The following is a 15,326-nucleotide window of genomic DNA, read 5'->3' as shown; positions in this document are numbered from 1 at the left end:
CCTGTCCTGAGATTAGCAGGCACAGGCAGGGTGGCAGATAGAGCCCAGCCAGGCCATGAAACACATTTGGGCTGCCTGTGACCCCTGGTGTCACCAAGGCAGCTGGGTCCCCCATGAAGCCACCTCGAGGATGGCTGCTCCCAGGGGAATTCCCATCGGGGATCTCCCCTGCGATGTCGTCACACAGGGAAAGCCCCTGTGAACTGTCAGGGGATTTGAGAGAAATGAGACATGAGACGTGTCCCTGCTCCCTGCGACTGCCCTTCCTGGCTGCAGGAAGAGCCTCTTCTTGGAATCCATTATCTCTGCGTTCAACTTCTTCTTTCTTGTCCCCAAAATATCTGTAGCACACTCAGGTTGAGCAAAGGGGAGCCAGGAGGAAGGAGAGAAGGAAACATCCACGTGTCTCCATCCTGATCCCCCCCAGACTGGCTCCCTCATCCCTGCAGGCAGCTGCACGGGGTCCTGGCCAGGCAGGGGAGGAAATGGGGGTCCTGCTGAGAGCTGCACCCCATGTAGGGTGTCAGGGGGTGTCTCTACCCCCCGACTCCCAGACGGGTCTCCCTGTCCTGCATCCTGAGTGCCCCGCAGCTGCGTGCTAACCTCAGGGTCCCCGCTCAATGGGAGGAAGGAAATCCTCATCCTCGGGAAAGGCTGGACATGGCCATTTCCTCTCGCCATGCTGGGAAGGGGGCCGGGGCACAGGCACAGCTGCCCACAGTGCCCCAACATTCCCACCGGGACTGGAGCTGGAACAGGCTGGGGCAATGTGAGAGCCTGGGGACAGGCTGGGGGGGTCCCCCAACCCCAGTCCCACTGGACATGCCAAGAGAGTCTGGGGGGGGGGTCTTCCTGCAGCATTCGCATAGCAGGAACCAGGGAAGCATCCCTGACCTCGGCTTCCTGGTGCGTGGGCAGGAGGCTCAGCTCTGTCCCGTTCCCATCCCCATCCCCTCATGGTGTGGACCCGGTGCTGGTGTTGGGTGCGGGGGCTCCGTGGGGCTCAGCTGCACCCCGGCCTGGGGCTCCCCAGGATCCCTATTTCCTGCTCCTCCTTCCTCTTCCTCGCCGTGCCCTTCGCCTGCGGGCACACGGCAGCTGATAACAGGATACTGGTGGCTTTGATCCAGGTGGCCTTTGGCCCCACCGTGGCCGTATCCCCACCGTATCCCTGCCGTGCCCCGGGGCTGGCTGTGGGGCTCTGCTGGGCACCGAGACCCCCGGGGCACTTCCGGTCCCCTCGCTGGTACCGGGGTCCTTCCGCTGGCGCGGCCGGGCATAGCATTCCGGTCCCCCCGGAGCCCCCCCGGTGCCGCTGCCTGGTCCGGAATGCTGCAGGGGCCCAGTCCCGCTCCCTGGTCCACCCCCCCCCCGCCCCAGGCCGGGGTCTGATCTCCGCTTTCATTCGCAATAACCCCGGGACTCCCGTGGCCCGGAGACCGGCGGCGCTGCCGGGCTGGACCGGGATACCGTGCGCGGGCGCCCCCTGGCGGCGGCGGGGCCGCAGCGGAACAAAGACCAGATCCACCCCCCTCGGCCGGGTGGTCTCCCCCTGTGTCCTCCCGGGCCCTATGGGCAGGAGGGGAAACACCGACACGGTGACACGGCAGAGCTAGGGTGACCGGAGCCCCCCGAGCTCCACTGAGCTTTCCACCTCTCCCCCCAGCTCCCAGCCCATGGTGGGTCCCCCTACCCCACTGCAGACCCCAAACCATCTCCTGGGGTGGGGCTGCAGCAGCTCCCCACAGCAGTTAACCCATTCCAGTGGGGCAACGGAGGCCCCCCACCGCGGGGGAGCAGGAGTTGGGGGTCAGGGCTCACTCCCGGTAAAGGGACCCAAGGTGTGAGCTCTGACACCCCCACAACTCTCATCCTCCCACCCAGCACAAGCAGCAGCAATCACACCTCCCAGACCCCAGTGCTGTTGTTCATCAATCACTCCTCTCAAATACAAATAGGAGGAGCCTTCTCCAGGGAGTTTTACCAGACAACAAACACACAAACAATGGTTGGGAGTAAAAAAATATGTTTTTTCCTTTTAATTACATCAGTTATCAAAGAAAAAAAAAAGCAGTGGTAACAAAAATACAAAGCTCTGAGGGTCTCTTGTTTTGTTTGTTTTGTCATCAGCTGAGCATCAGTGCAATTGGTTTAATTTAACTTCTGCTCTGAGTCTCTGCTGGCAGAGTAGGAGTAGGCTTTGCCCAGCACCAGACGGTCACGCAGCAGCTTGAAGAAGGCGTAGTAATTGCTGAAGAGGATCAGAGCCAGCGAGATGGTCTGGTGCCACTTCTCCGAAGAAATCAGGGAGTAAAGCTGGTAGAAGATGACGGCTCCTTCCAGCAGAATCAGGATGTTGAGTATCCTCAGGGGTTTGCTGAAAAAGAACTGTAGGAGAGACCACGATGAGACCCTTTGGGGTGTGTTTTCCACAGGATGCATGTAGCAGAGGCCTGTGAGGATTCCCCTGGGATTTCCCTCAACGTTCACCACTGAATGGCTCCGGACAGAGCCCTGGGCTGCAGGGACCAGTCGCCCTCTGCCAGTGCCAATGGGAGAGTAATGTGTGCCAAACGCTGCCTGTTCCACCACCCCGGCACACCATCAGCAGCTCTCCCGTCAGAGCCAGCTCAGGCAGTGCGAGGTGTTCAGGAGAAGAGGACCAAGAGGTTGCCCCGAGAAGCTGTGGCTGCCCCATCCCTGGCAGTGTTCAAGGCCAGGTTGGACACAGGGGCTTGGAGCAACCTGCTCTAGTGGAAGGTGTCCGGGCCTGTGGCAGGGGGTTGGAACTGGATGAGCTGTAAGGTCCCTTCCAACACAAACCAGGCTGGGATTCTGGGACTGTAGGAAATGTGATCTTACGTGGAAGCGGAAGTGCGAGACGTCTGAGGGTACCGCCACGTTGTAATGACCCACAGCTTTGTACACGTTCTTGCTGTGTTTCACCAACACTCCCTGCGGCCACATGCACTCCTCTGTCCACCTGCAGGGAGCAAGCAGAGAGCTCTGATTTCTACCTCCATGGCTGAAGGGGGGTCTGCTGTTGTCCCACCATCAGCTAGGAGAATGTATGAGCCGCTTCCACAGCTGCAAGAGCAGAGTTTGGCCACCGAGGCTCAGAACTGTGGCAGTGACAAGCAGCAGTTACCTGTGGCAACAAGCAGAAGGCATATCTCCAAATATGAGATCTGCATGCTACACTTGGAAGTGGACAGCACAGACAGTGTCTGGATGTGTCAGCAAACAACTTTCTTGTAAGCAACAAGAGGAGGAGAGGTGGCTGGAAAGCTGAGCTCGCCATCCCATCCCCGTTCATGTCAACAGGCCTGCCAGCTAAGAGAAAACTCCAGCCCCAGCCCCAAGAGTCAGCTGCTTCCTTACTGATGCTGCAGCACATTGGAGCAGAGGGCTGGATCGACCTTCTGCCAGCAGCCCAAGTGCGCTGCGGCTTTATGGAGCAGGTCGCAGTAGCGCGCAGGTAGGAGGTACTGCATCAGGATCACCGACGTGCTGATGGACACCAGGAGGAAGAGCTCGCACGACCAGCGTTTGTCATAGTACTGAGTATTCTGTGGGGGGACAAGAAGAATGTGTGACACGAAGTGCTCAGGTAGGTAAAACGAGGGTTTTGCACAGAGCTACTGATCCTGCTTCAGAAAGAAGCACCCACATAGGATGGCTGCAGTAAAAGTCCTAATACACCACAGTGAAAATATGCTATCATCCCCCATAACAAAACCAGGGAGACAGTTCCTGATGTGATCCTAGCTCAGCTGATGATGGGTGGGAGCACTGGCCGCGGAGGGGAAGGGACTTGGGCTCATCCCTGAAGTCTGACATATTTACTACAAGACATACTCACTGTACAACATATCAGGAACTTAAATAAAACAGCTAATAATCCTAATAAGGCCCAGCCTCCTTTGTACTGCCTCCCTTACTAAAGTCAATCCCCTTGTCCCAGGGCTCTGTCCTCACAGAAAGTCAGTATGTGGAGGACTGGTGGCCTTCACGGGGAAGCAGGAGGAGGCAGTGCTCCCTCACAGAGGGATGCACATGCTCCTGACAGTCCGAATATACTTTATCAGGGTAATATTGTCCTCTGTCACCTGGAGCTGAAGCAAAGCTAAACCAAGATGGCTTTGCTTCTTGCTTCTCACCAGGTCTCTGTAAAAGGGTTTGATATGGCTGGCTGTGCATGCAGACCAGCCCCCTGACTGACCTCTCCCAGGTTCCAGCTAAGTGAGAAGCAAGAATCAGACCTCATCTCTGTGTCTACTTCCCCACAACCCTCCCCAGCCAGACCTGGAGGAGCAGCATCCACAAGAGCAGTGCTGGCCCTTGCTCACCTTCACAAACCAGACCGGCACAAAGGCCACATAGTAGGCACTGAGCATAGAGCTCACCAGCACCTCCTTCATCCGCCAGTTGAAGTCCATTTTCAGGTATTCCACCTCATTGCGGATGAGGTCTGGGACGAGGCAGCAGGCATGCGTGGGCATGGCCTCCATGCCATACATCTGCCGTGTGTGCTGCTTCCATGTTTCCTTCAGGACACTTAGGTAATCTCGGCTCCTGGAGGTCACCTCGCTGGTCTCCCTGGGACTGACGCTGGCCACGTGGGAGAAGAGCCCCGTCTTTCGAAAGTCACAGCTGAGCTGAAGGAAGGGAATGTACATGCCAAACCTGGGGCAGCAAAGTGCAGAAAGGCCGTTACTTCCTTACAAGCTCCCCGTGTGATGCCTTTGCTGGTAGCAGATCAGCATCATGATCACATCCTCCTCCTAAATGGCATCTGGTACCTATATAAACTCCAGGAAAGAGCTTCACCAATCTGATCTCAAACACAAGCAGAGTCTCAGATTTCTGAGATGCTTCCTCCTGTATCTTCTAGAGAGAAGGGTGCTACTGGAAATAGGACAGGCTTCCTTTTGTTAGTTAACATGAAGCAGGGAAGCTGTTTGATTCACTCCACCCAGCAGAGGCACCCAAGGACTAAAGTAAACCAAAGACACAGGTTCTTTGACTACCATGAGAAAAGCAGACAATCCTTTTCAGAGGACAATCCAGAGCAATCTAGTTATCAATGCTTACATTAAAGCTGAAATACGGTAAATGTCAAAGATATGCCCTACCACCAAGAAGAAATGTGACACAGCAGGAGAGAAAACGGTAGTTTAAGTTCTGTTAGCAGGCAATCAAGTGCTTATTTACTCTCAGGATTCATTTCAACTGAGCAACACCCACTGCACTGAAGCAACATTAGAAATCACACCCAAGTGACAGAAGAGATACTTACGGGTAACACAGGAACAGGAGATTAAGGAAAGAGTAGGTTCTAAAAAGGTGAATTATCGATCGACACAAACTCCAGCCTGTGCCAGTGAGAACAGCAAACCGAGTGATCACCAGGAAAACAGAGCGTGGAAGGGAGACCTTGCCACTCTGTGAGGCCTGCAGGGAGAGAAGAGGGAGCTGGGCAGAGGGGAGACTCATCCATTCTTCCTACAGGACGCAAGCAGTAAATGAGCAGCACTCAATCTGTAAAATCAACTTCATATGCGTGAAGGAAGAGCTAGTGAAAAGCTCTGTTTCACTAGGAAAGAGAGGCTTTCTACAGGCTGGAATGTGGACTCTCCAAAATCCAGGGCCTCATTCCTCAAGCTGGGATGAGGAGAGCTCTCAGAGTTTGTTGTTAAGGTGTGGTAGTTATCGGTGTGACCAGCCCACTCTCCTGGACCTGCTCACCACAGACAGCTTCCACAGTCAGCAAAAACCAACCTACACTGGTTCTTCCTTGCAGAGAGCGGGAATAATTAAGAGAACAGGAAAAGAGCCAAAGACTGTTCTTCACAAGGAAGAAAGCAGAATTACTATAGTCTACTTGAGACAGTAATTCAGAAGCAGTCACAGAACGACAGAGTCATGAGCAATGGTTTGGGGTGCTCATTTCTGTTGTCTGTCCTTCCCATGCCTCGGTTTCTGACTTGGACACAGCACAAAGTTCTTTAGAAAAAGACAGAAGAGTTTGGAACTGCAACAGCTTTAAATTTCACCTGAGAGGAAAGAACAGGTCTGAGATCTGCTTTGGGACTTTACCTCCTTCACAATAGCACTGATCAGCCGGCGTGCCAGGACGATCGTTGTCACTGTCAGCACGTTGAAGTCGATAAGGTGAAAGTTCTGTGGTGACAAAAACAAAGTGATTCCACTTTCCATCAGGCATCAGAAATCCACATTCAACAGAGAAGCTCCCAATTATTCTCTTCTCCTCAGACTCTCTCTTCCAGGATCAGAATCATAGAATCACAGAATCAACAAGGTTGGAAAAGATCTTTAAGATCATAAGTCCAACTTGTTACCCCAGGACTGCCAAGGCCACCATTAAACCATGTCGAATGCCAAGCAGACAGCCATTGCCCAAAATGTGCCAAATAGGAGTCACTTGAGCAACCTGCCAGGGCTCTAGTGTCACATGTAGTGTGCATCAAACATATCTAGAAAACTCAATGTCTAAGGACCAAGGAGACAGCCCATGAGTATCCCCAGCAGCAGCTGCCCGTCGGTGCTTACCAGTGACGTGTGTGAAGGAGGATGGGAGGGTGGGTACCACCACACTGTTTTGTAGATGTTGATGTAGTGGACAAACAGAGCAACGAGATGACAGAAGAAGAGCTGAAGCTCAAACAACACACTCCTCTCCACAGGCAGCTCTGGGATCTTACAGTGCCGGAGGGGGACAACTGTCTGAGTTGCCAAGGGTGGGCTGGAAAGACCTGTGCCTGAACCGCTCCTGCCAAGGTAAACCAAAAGCCAGCAGTCACTTCTCCGAGATCAGCATGGTGCTGTCCTCCAGCCCACATGCTCACACTGTACAAACAGTGCTCTAATATTGACTGAGAAACCTAAGCTAACTCTCACGGTCAATGGCTGCCACAAACCAGAGGTATCAGCACCCCAAAGATGTCTCAGATGGCTGTTACAAGCAGATGTGAGCAGGAATTTGCCCAGTGAAAACAATATTTGGAACCAGCCCAGCCTACACCACCAGGTCATTTGACATTATATCCCTTGCACTGAATCAGGCTCAAAAGCCATGGCTGTGTTTTGCTATTCAAGAGGCAACCAGTGGCCCTCTTAATTAATTGGAAGCTTTTAGGCCTCAAGTTGCTATTTACATTTCTAAGAGTGCTTGAACATGAAACCCAGAGCAATTAAACACAAGCACTTTCCCATTCTTCAACTTCATTCAGCTACGGAGGAAAAACAAGTTTAGTCAGAGGTGCATATTCCTGTGTGAGCACGCACACAATCCCAGACAGCAACCATTTTAATCAAAGGGAAGGGAATTAATATACACTAGATGTATCTCTCCTGATATGCAATCTCTAAATAACAACAGTCAAAGGAATCTGGGTGTGGGTTTCAGAGGAACTAGAGAGCACAAACTCCTATTGAAAATCCCAAAATGAAACCACAAGAGTCTCGGAGTGTGACTGCAGACAGACTTTGAGCCCTGTCTGCAGGGCTCAAAGGGGTGGACAAGGTGCATCAGTCCTGATGGCCTAAAATAAGGCTGTGCGTGAGGGGAAAACTCTAGGAACCTGAGCTGCCTCTCTGAAATCCCCACATTCTCAAGCTGACAGGACTGATTCAGCTCCTCAGGATTGAGAAATCCACCAATAAACTCCGTTCCTGTACACGGAACATGAATTCCTGTTCTCCAGAAAAGGGCTTTAAATATAAAACACAAAGCCTTTTCTGCTTGGACCAGGCACACGAGAATCAAGGGTGCTCTTGCAAGAGCAGCAACAAGGGTCTCATACACACATAAAGCACTTTGGGACTCCTCAGCCTGGACTGTCACGTAGGTGATGGGTATCAGAGGGCACAGCTACAGAGGTGAATCCCTGGAGGTAAGCTGGGGTGTGGATTTGTACCGCATTACCTACTTGTGACAAGGACCTCTGTGTGTGCTCTCACAGCAAAGTAGGTATAAGGTGGATTGCTCCACCTTCCGTGGTCTTGCAATAACTTTTTTGAGTAACTATCCCTATAAATTTCTTGGCCTAGGGCCGTAAGCAGAGAGCATGTTAAGACAGATCTCACATTTTCTTCACAGAGAGTTTATAAAAAGGAACCTGCTACTTATGCACTGCTGTTGGTGCTCTGCTTCTCCCTCCTTCTCTCTACCTCAGTTGCAGAAATGCAACTAACCAGCCAGGTTATAACCTGACAAAAGCCCCAAACACAGCCTACACATCACCTGACCTGGCTAAATTGTACTCCAGACTGATGTACAGGAATCCCAGACTTCAGGGCTCAAGCGATGCAACACCCTGAACTCCAGAGTCAGGCTTTGGATAAAGATTTGTGCCCTGGAAGCCACTCCTGGAAGCCTGTCACACTCTGATAGAGCACTCAGGGAAATCAGAACTCACCTTATCCCAATAACAACATATAGCATGGACACTGCCACTAGGGAAAGAGCATTCCAGCTGGACACTGGGAGGTAACAGATCGCTGAGCCCCAGGAGAAGCAGCAGTGTGTGAGATGGGGACACAGAGGTGGCCTCACACCTTGCACCGGCCTCGCTGAGGAGCAGCTGGTGTGAGCACACGAGAGCTGGATGTACCTGGTGCGTGAGCGCACGCCCGTGACAGAGGAAGTTGTGGCGTGGCCGGAGCCGCCGGCAGCGCTGGGGTCGCAGAGGGGGTTCCGGCAGTAGGACGTGCGGCTGGGGCCCCGTCTTCCCCCTGCCATAACAACAGAGGGAGCGCAGGGCTCTTCTGCCAGGTGCCTTCTCTGCGCTTCACTGCCTGGTGACGTCTGCAGGCCTTAGAACTGAAAGGAAAAGGTTTATCATTTAAGGCTCATCTGCTTCCCACCCCCTGGTGATCAGCCATAGCCAATCACTCACACTGCCACCTTGCAGCTCAAAGCAGGATCACTTTGCTCAGCCCCTTTCTACACCTCCTGTATCTGCCACAGGCTATAGATGCAGCCTCAGATAGCTCCTGACTCCTGGACATGCGGCAGCTTGTCAAGGTGCTGGGAATTCACTCAGAATCTAAAGCCTAATGTCTGCAGGCTTCCAAGGGAGCAGGAAGCAGCTTTTCGTGCCTCTCTCCCAACCCAAAGCAGTTTATAAGGAATTTAATCTGCATCACTGTGGTGTTATCCCTGTCTTACAGGCAGAGCAAATACACTTATGGAGATGCTAAATAATTTGCCAAAAGGATTCAGTAATTTGGGGGTACTACCTAGGTCCCTTTTTGCCCAATTTTGTTCTGGAATCAAAAGATTCACAAGTCTTTTAAAGAGACACCACAACAGCACACAAAGTAGCTTTTTCCTTCTTTGCTTCTTTAAGAGGGGAAAAAATAACTAGCATTTTTAGAGCTTTATGCTGTTGCTGTACGTTTGCATGGCAGAGAGTTCAACAAGACGTTAGCCCAATGTCAGCCTTTCTAGTGCTTGCCTGTCAGTGCCTAAACCACAACACCCACATCAAGGCCCTCCTCTGGATCCTGTTTAACCTTAGGAGAATCTACACACCTTAGCAAAAGGCCAGGGTAATAACACACCAGTTACTAGAAGTGAAATCTGAGCTGTGAAGAAACCCAGATCAGGCCATATCAATTGCTCAACTTTTCTTTTTCTGATTGCTGATTTCCAGTTTGCATCATTGAGCATCTGGGGAAAGGAAAAAATAATTGCTGAAGGATTAGAGACTGCTCTTAAACAAGGTTTAAAGCTTAGGCTGAGCTCCAGAGTCCTCCAGCAACTGATGTACTAGTCCTGGACAATGAGGGACAGAGCACAAGGGGGTTGTGCCTGGAGCTAGACCTGAGCGAAGCAAAGACATCCCGAGGTGGGTGTCATCACAGGGGCACAAAGGTGGCTGCAGGGCAGGGGTGTACACAGCAAAGCGCAGAAACCCCAGGATGTGCCATGGCACACAGAGTCCTTGTGAGCTGGGGATGCTGGTGAACAGGAGGGGGGCACCAGACGGACAGGACCTCAAACCAGTGGGTTTGACACCCAGGATACCGCAACAAGAGAGTCTGAGAGAAGGTTGTAGGATGCAAGTGTTGGGCCTGGGCTGAGAGCTGGGGGGGACACTTGGGAGGTGCAGGAGTGCAGTTCACGGCTGTAGGAGCTCAGTGTGGGCTATGAAGGAGCAGGGGCAGCTGTGCAGGCACAGGACAGGGGCTGCACGGTCTACAGGGGTGCAGGCAGGAGCCACAAACACTCCAGGGATGCAGGCAGAGGCTGCAGGGGAGAAAGGGGAAACCTGGGAGCACAACTAGGGACTACAGAAGAGCAACAGCGGCCAGAGGAGGAGGAGGGGCTGTGAGCGGGCAGTGGGGGCTGTGACGGCCCTCGGGGAGCAGGCAGGGCTGCAGCGGGAGCTACAGGCTCACAGCACGGCCCACGGGAGAGCACCGGGGGGCTCCGGAAACTCCACTGGGGTACGGGAACCCTGCAGAGCAGCGTTAATGGCTACGGAAAGGGGGCTCTAGGGGAGCTACGGGAGCACGCACGGGGGCCGCAGGGACGACTGGGGCTCCAAGGCAGCGCCGGGGGCTCAGGACCAGGCCGCGGCCCGGGAGCCGCCCCCCTCCCGGCGGCAGCGGAGCGAGGCGGGGCGAGCTGCGGGCTCTGCAGCGCCCCGCCGGCGGCTCGGCCCTTCCCCCGGCTCCCAGTTCACCCCACACCGCCCGGTCCCGCCCCGGTGCCGCTCCCGCTCCCGCCGCCGCTCGCCCCCCTCACCCATCTCCGGCCGCGCTCAGCCTGCGCCGGGCACAATATGGCGGGCGGGGCGATGGCGGCCGGCAGCGGACAAACCTCCTGCGTGCGCGCCCGCATGGCCCCGCCCCCAAACCCCGCCCCCTGTGGGTTTTTTGGGAACCCCCCGACTCCATCCCCCCGAATAGAACGGGAACGGCAGCTCCGCGGTGGGAAGAGACACAAGAGAGAGACCTCACGGCAATAAACCTCATTAGGCCTTTATTGAGGGGATGACTAATCACTTCCAACATCTGCCCCAGCTCCCGGCTCCACCAGCCATCTCCTCTGCGAGTTATTTTAATGCTGTGATTCACCTTGATCAGCTTTCACCATCTCCACCAGCCACGTGTGGTGTTTTCCATTGATTTCCTTAACTCGTGGGTGTTTTGACGCTTGAGTGCAGATGGAGCATTATACAACCCTGAGAACAACCCATGCCTGGGCTGGAGGCAATTAATGAACCTTCACGGGGCCACCTCTAATGATTAATGACCTTTCACAGGGACACCTCTGCAATTCCTGCCCTTTCATAGAATCCCAGCCTGGTTTGGGTTGAAGGGACCTTAAAGCTCATCCAGTTCTAACCCCCTACCACGGGTAGGGACACCTTCCACTAGACCAGACTGCTCCAAGCCCCGTTCATCTCCACAATTAATGACCTTTCACCAAGCCAATCTCTCATTTCTTACTGGTTTTGAAACCTCTTACCATGCAGAGCCATCGAAAAAACAGAGCATCCAGACACCTGAGGTTTTAACAGTCTTCCGGGAACAACTCTAAAGGCAACAGGTAGGATGTACTGATGCCAGGTTTGCACCTCTAACACTGCATATGAGCTGTTGTTCGCAGTATTTGGTTCTGGTTGAAGCCAGCAGTAAAGTAACAGCTTTGCTGGAAAACATTTTCTATGTCAGTACTCTGGCACACTGCTGCTGCTCTCCAGCATCTGCTGTAGCCAAGGAGTTCTCCAACACTCACCAAGAGCTGGCAGGTTCCTATTTCCCAGCCACAGCAGAGCAAACAGCACCTTAACTGGGTTCCTTTATCAGATCTGGAATCAGCTCATTGGGAGATTCATCCCTTTGCAAAAGGAGCAGAATGAGCACGGGGACAAACATTTCCACTAAAACATGGTAGCAACAGAAGGCTCAACTGAGCAGTAACAGCGAAGGTTTCTGCTCTGTGCTCACAGGAACTGAGCTACCCTGAGTAGAAAGAGAAGTAACATCTACATCAGACATGGGAGCTCCCACGGGCCCAGTAACCTGCAGGAATTCCTCCCCCTCAAAGATTACAAACGGGGCATGTGTCCAACATCTCATCCAAGATGTTAGAGGTTTATCAATTAAAGAAGAATTTCCCTAAGCCCCATCTCCCTCCCCAGGAACACCATATGTACTTGTTCCTTGTAAGCCTCCTCCTCCAGGGCTGTTCTGAGGGTTGATCACTGGATGCAGGAACCACCCTCAGCCCCAGTGTTCTCCGGAGCATGGGGTGAGGGAAGGAAGATGCACACTTCTAAATTCTTCCTCTTGGCTCCGTTTGTCACAGATGCTCTCATACAAATTTAAACCTTCATTCTGTACAAAAGGAATCATCTGCTTCAACAGCCAAATGGGGAATCCAGCTGTGCTCTCAAACCCGACTTACCAAACAGAGTTCGAGAGAGGGCCGTGCCAAGGTAATGCCTTAGCCTTACTGAAAGCACAGTGGTTTAAGTTAAACATAAAAATACCCTAAGTTATAAAATAAAGCTCATAGCCATTTGCTTTATTTAATAATCCAAACAGCAACCTGAAACCAGGTGTAAGGAACGGGCAGGGAATGACAGTCTCCTTGCAGGAAAAGCTGCTGGGTACATCTCTGTGATACCAGTGGAGTTTCCCTGTGTTTTTCCCTGCGAGCTCTGGTTCCCACTCCTATTGCTGACCAACATACTGACTATGAACCACTGTGCATGGCGAGATCTCACCAAGGAAGAGTCAAGTCCAGGTTTGTGGCAGCTCCAAGCAAGGCCAGCCCAAGTATTTACACCAAAGGGCTGGGCTGGAAGCATGGACCAGAGGAGATGGGACTCCTCATGGGATGTCACATGTCCTCATGGGAGATGGGAGACACAGAGCACTCACTGCAAGAGGGTGTTTCTAGAGCCATGCATCTCTTGAAGAGAACAGAATTGTTGGGAAACCCCTCCAGAGAGGAGAGGTGACCATTGCTGTACATCACACCCCACAGCACCAAGCACAACGGGAGCCTTTATCTTGTTTATGGTCTTTACCAAAATCCTATAAATAATAAGATATGGATTAGCCCTTTGGGGAAAGAAGGAAATGAAAGATCACTGGTGCTTGTGAGCTCACAACTGGCAGATAAGCACCTCCAGCAGGTATGTGCCAGTAGAAAAGGGAAGGTTATTTAGGTGACTCAGCCTTCAGCACTCAAAGGAATCTCTACCCCTCACTAATTTCAGCCCTGGATCACCCCCGGAATGCCTGGCTAATTAGAGCATCTCCAAGAGACACATCCAGTGCCAATGGCTATTTTGGGTCCTCAAATTAGCATCTGCAGACTCCAGGCTAAAATCTGAATGCAGGAATGCTATGAGAGGGAGGAAGATGTCTGACATAAGGCATGTCTTCAAAATACTTTTCCCATATACAGTTATTTCAGCAGATTAAGATTTACATTCCCCCATAACATGAAAGTCTTTCACATAAACATGCAACAAACGCAATGCACAACAAGCTGCATTACTCCAAAGGCAGTGTCACAAGATCCACTTCTACTGGTAAAAAACTGCATCATAATAGATGATCTCTACCAAATCTTTTCCACTTGATATAAAAGCTGTGCCTATTAAGAAAGAAATGGGAAAGATTGGTACACCACCATATAAATTGATGTTCCAATTACATTGTAAATGAAGATGCATTCAATAAACAGGCCACAAATCCAGGCGTGTTATGATTTCCCTTAGCAGAAAACTACGGATCCAATTTTCAAGTTGAAAAATTAAGGGTAATCTCACTCTTCCAGCATTTCCACATATTACTACTATCCTCTTTCCTCATGTTCCTAAGATAACAGAAGCTCGTTTGGTGGCTTTAAAATTCCGTATAAGACTTATGTCCTTCTCTGTCCTATGTCCAGGGCTTTTCATAGTTGCCTTTTGGAGTCATTCGACTTCTTCAGCATGGCAAGAGCTTGTTTCTTTGTTCTTTTATTTATGGATCTCGAGCTTGGAGAGAAAGCAATGAGCTGTCCCTAAAGGAAACGCTTCCAGCTCCTGCCTTTGGGCCCTGGGGAGATGCGTCCTTGCTGTGTACGCAGGTCACTCCACTGGTGCGTGACAATCTCCCCAACTAAGGTACCGCTTGGTTTGTGAGCACTTGTGTGCATTTATTAAGGTATTTATTGGAGATTTAGCACATTACTGAGGCCAGAGCAGCCGGCAGAGGGAGCCCCACCACTGTGGGTGCTCACCAGCACCAGCACCCAAAGGTGCTGGGAGCCCAGCATCCCTCCTGAGGGCTTAGCTCAGGGTGTTACCCATGGACACTAGGCGTGCAGCCCTGCAGGGCTCTGAGCTAAACGTGTCCCAGTCAGGCTGGCAGAACCACTGATAGAGCCATCTCTGGCAATGACATCGGACAAAAGCCGGCAGCCAGATCCCATTCCAGAACTGATGGGGACATGGAGGGGGTAGAAGTAGCAAGGTCTAGCTGGGCAGCATCTGGTCTAAAACCTGCAGCCTGCAATTTTAATGCATTATGGACTCACATAGGAATTCCTATTGAGCTGCTCTGTTTCTAGAGCACTGGATAACAACTTTAACAACACTCTGCTACTGAGAGCGCCCTCCTGGAGGCATCTCAGCTGGGAAGTGGCTCCAAGAGACAAATTTCCCCACATTTCTGTCTCTTCAAACCCACCTAAACCTCCTTCTCCCTGAGATCTCAGTGGGAGAGCTTTACACAGGTACGTACCAAAGCCTCCTCCACACCGTGACCTCTGGAAGAGCGTCAGTCATGTAACCAGCTTTCCAGAGTTGTTTATTTATGCATATAGCAAGAATGGCTTCGGTTTCACAGCTCAGATGGTGCCACCCCCCTGTTCCCACACAGAACACGTTAGCAGCTTGCAACGGGTTGCAAAAATAAACAAACTCACCCACTTCCTGGTGCCCCTGCTCATCCTCACCCAAGCGATTCAGCACGAAGCACTCTTGACTCCTGCAAATTGAAGACATTTGTGAGTGTCCCAAAGGCAAGCACATATCAAAAGAAGAAAAAAAAAAAAAAAAAAAAAAAGAAGAGAGATTCCTGCATGCAATTTCACAGGAAGGAAAACATGCAACTTAAGCTGAGCTTTGGGCATTTCGCAGTACATAGCAATACTGGGGTCTAAAAAGGGCCGTCATTTTACATGTTTAAGTAACTGAACAGAATTTTGTTGTTGGCAGTAGCAGGACTATCTATATCCGTTGTCATTTTACATCTCTTGAGATTTAAGCTCGCCGATTCCTTTTTGC

At 51.9% G+C, this 15,326-nt stretch overlaps 1 protein-coding gene across 4 annotated transcripts; it reads right to left on the bottom strand.

Moving 5' to 3' along the window:
• Positions 1 to 2,009: 2,009 nt before the first annotated feature.
• Positions 2,010 to 10,859, bottom strand: TMEM39B (transmembrane protein 39B). Of its 4 annotated transcripts, none has more exons than XM_030504521.1 (9): positions 10,778 to 10,859; positions 8,637 to 8,845; positions 6,574 to 6,793; positions 6,100 to 6,183; positions 5,300 to 5,454; positions 4,350 to 4,686; positions 3,382 to 3,569; positions 2,863 to 2,983; positions 2,010 to 2,388 (listed from the first exon to the last, which is right to left on the bottom strand). In XM_030504521.1, the coding sequence occupies exons 2-9, from the start codon at positions 8,762 to 8,764 to the stop codon at positions 2,152 to 2,154; spliced, it is 1,470 nt and encodes a 489-aa protein (XP_030360381.1). In that variant the 5' UTR covers positions 8,765 to 8,845; positions 10,778 to 10,859; the 3' UTR covers positions 2,010 to 2,151. The 4 variants fall into 4 exon arrangements, with proteins under 4 accessions (XP_030360381.1, XP_030360380.1, XP_030360384.1 ...); XM_030504520.1 differs by lacking the exon at positions 10,778 to 10,859 and adding an exon at positions 9,589 to 9,697; XM_030504524.1 differs by lacking the exons at positions 8,637 to 8,845; positions 10,778 to 10,859 and adding an exon at positions 5,951 to 6,006 and having other exon boundaries at positions 6,574 to 6,682.
• Between the last annotated feature and the right edge of the window lie 4,467 nt (positions 10,860 to 15,326).

Source organism: Strigops habroptila, chromosome 12, assembly GCF_004027225.2.
Source record: "Strigops habroptila isolate Jane chromosome 12, bStrHab1.2.pri, whole genome shotgun sequence".
Taxonomy (NCBI): Eukaryota; Metazoa; Chordata; class Aves; order Psittaciformes; family Psittacidae; genus Strigops; species Strigops habroptila.
This window is presented reverse-complemented; position numbering and strand designations above follow the sequence as displayed.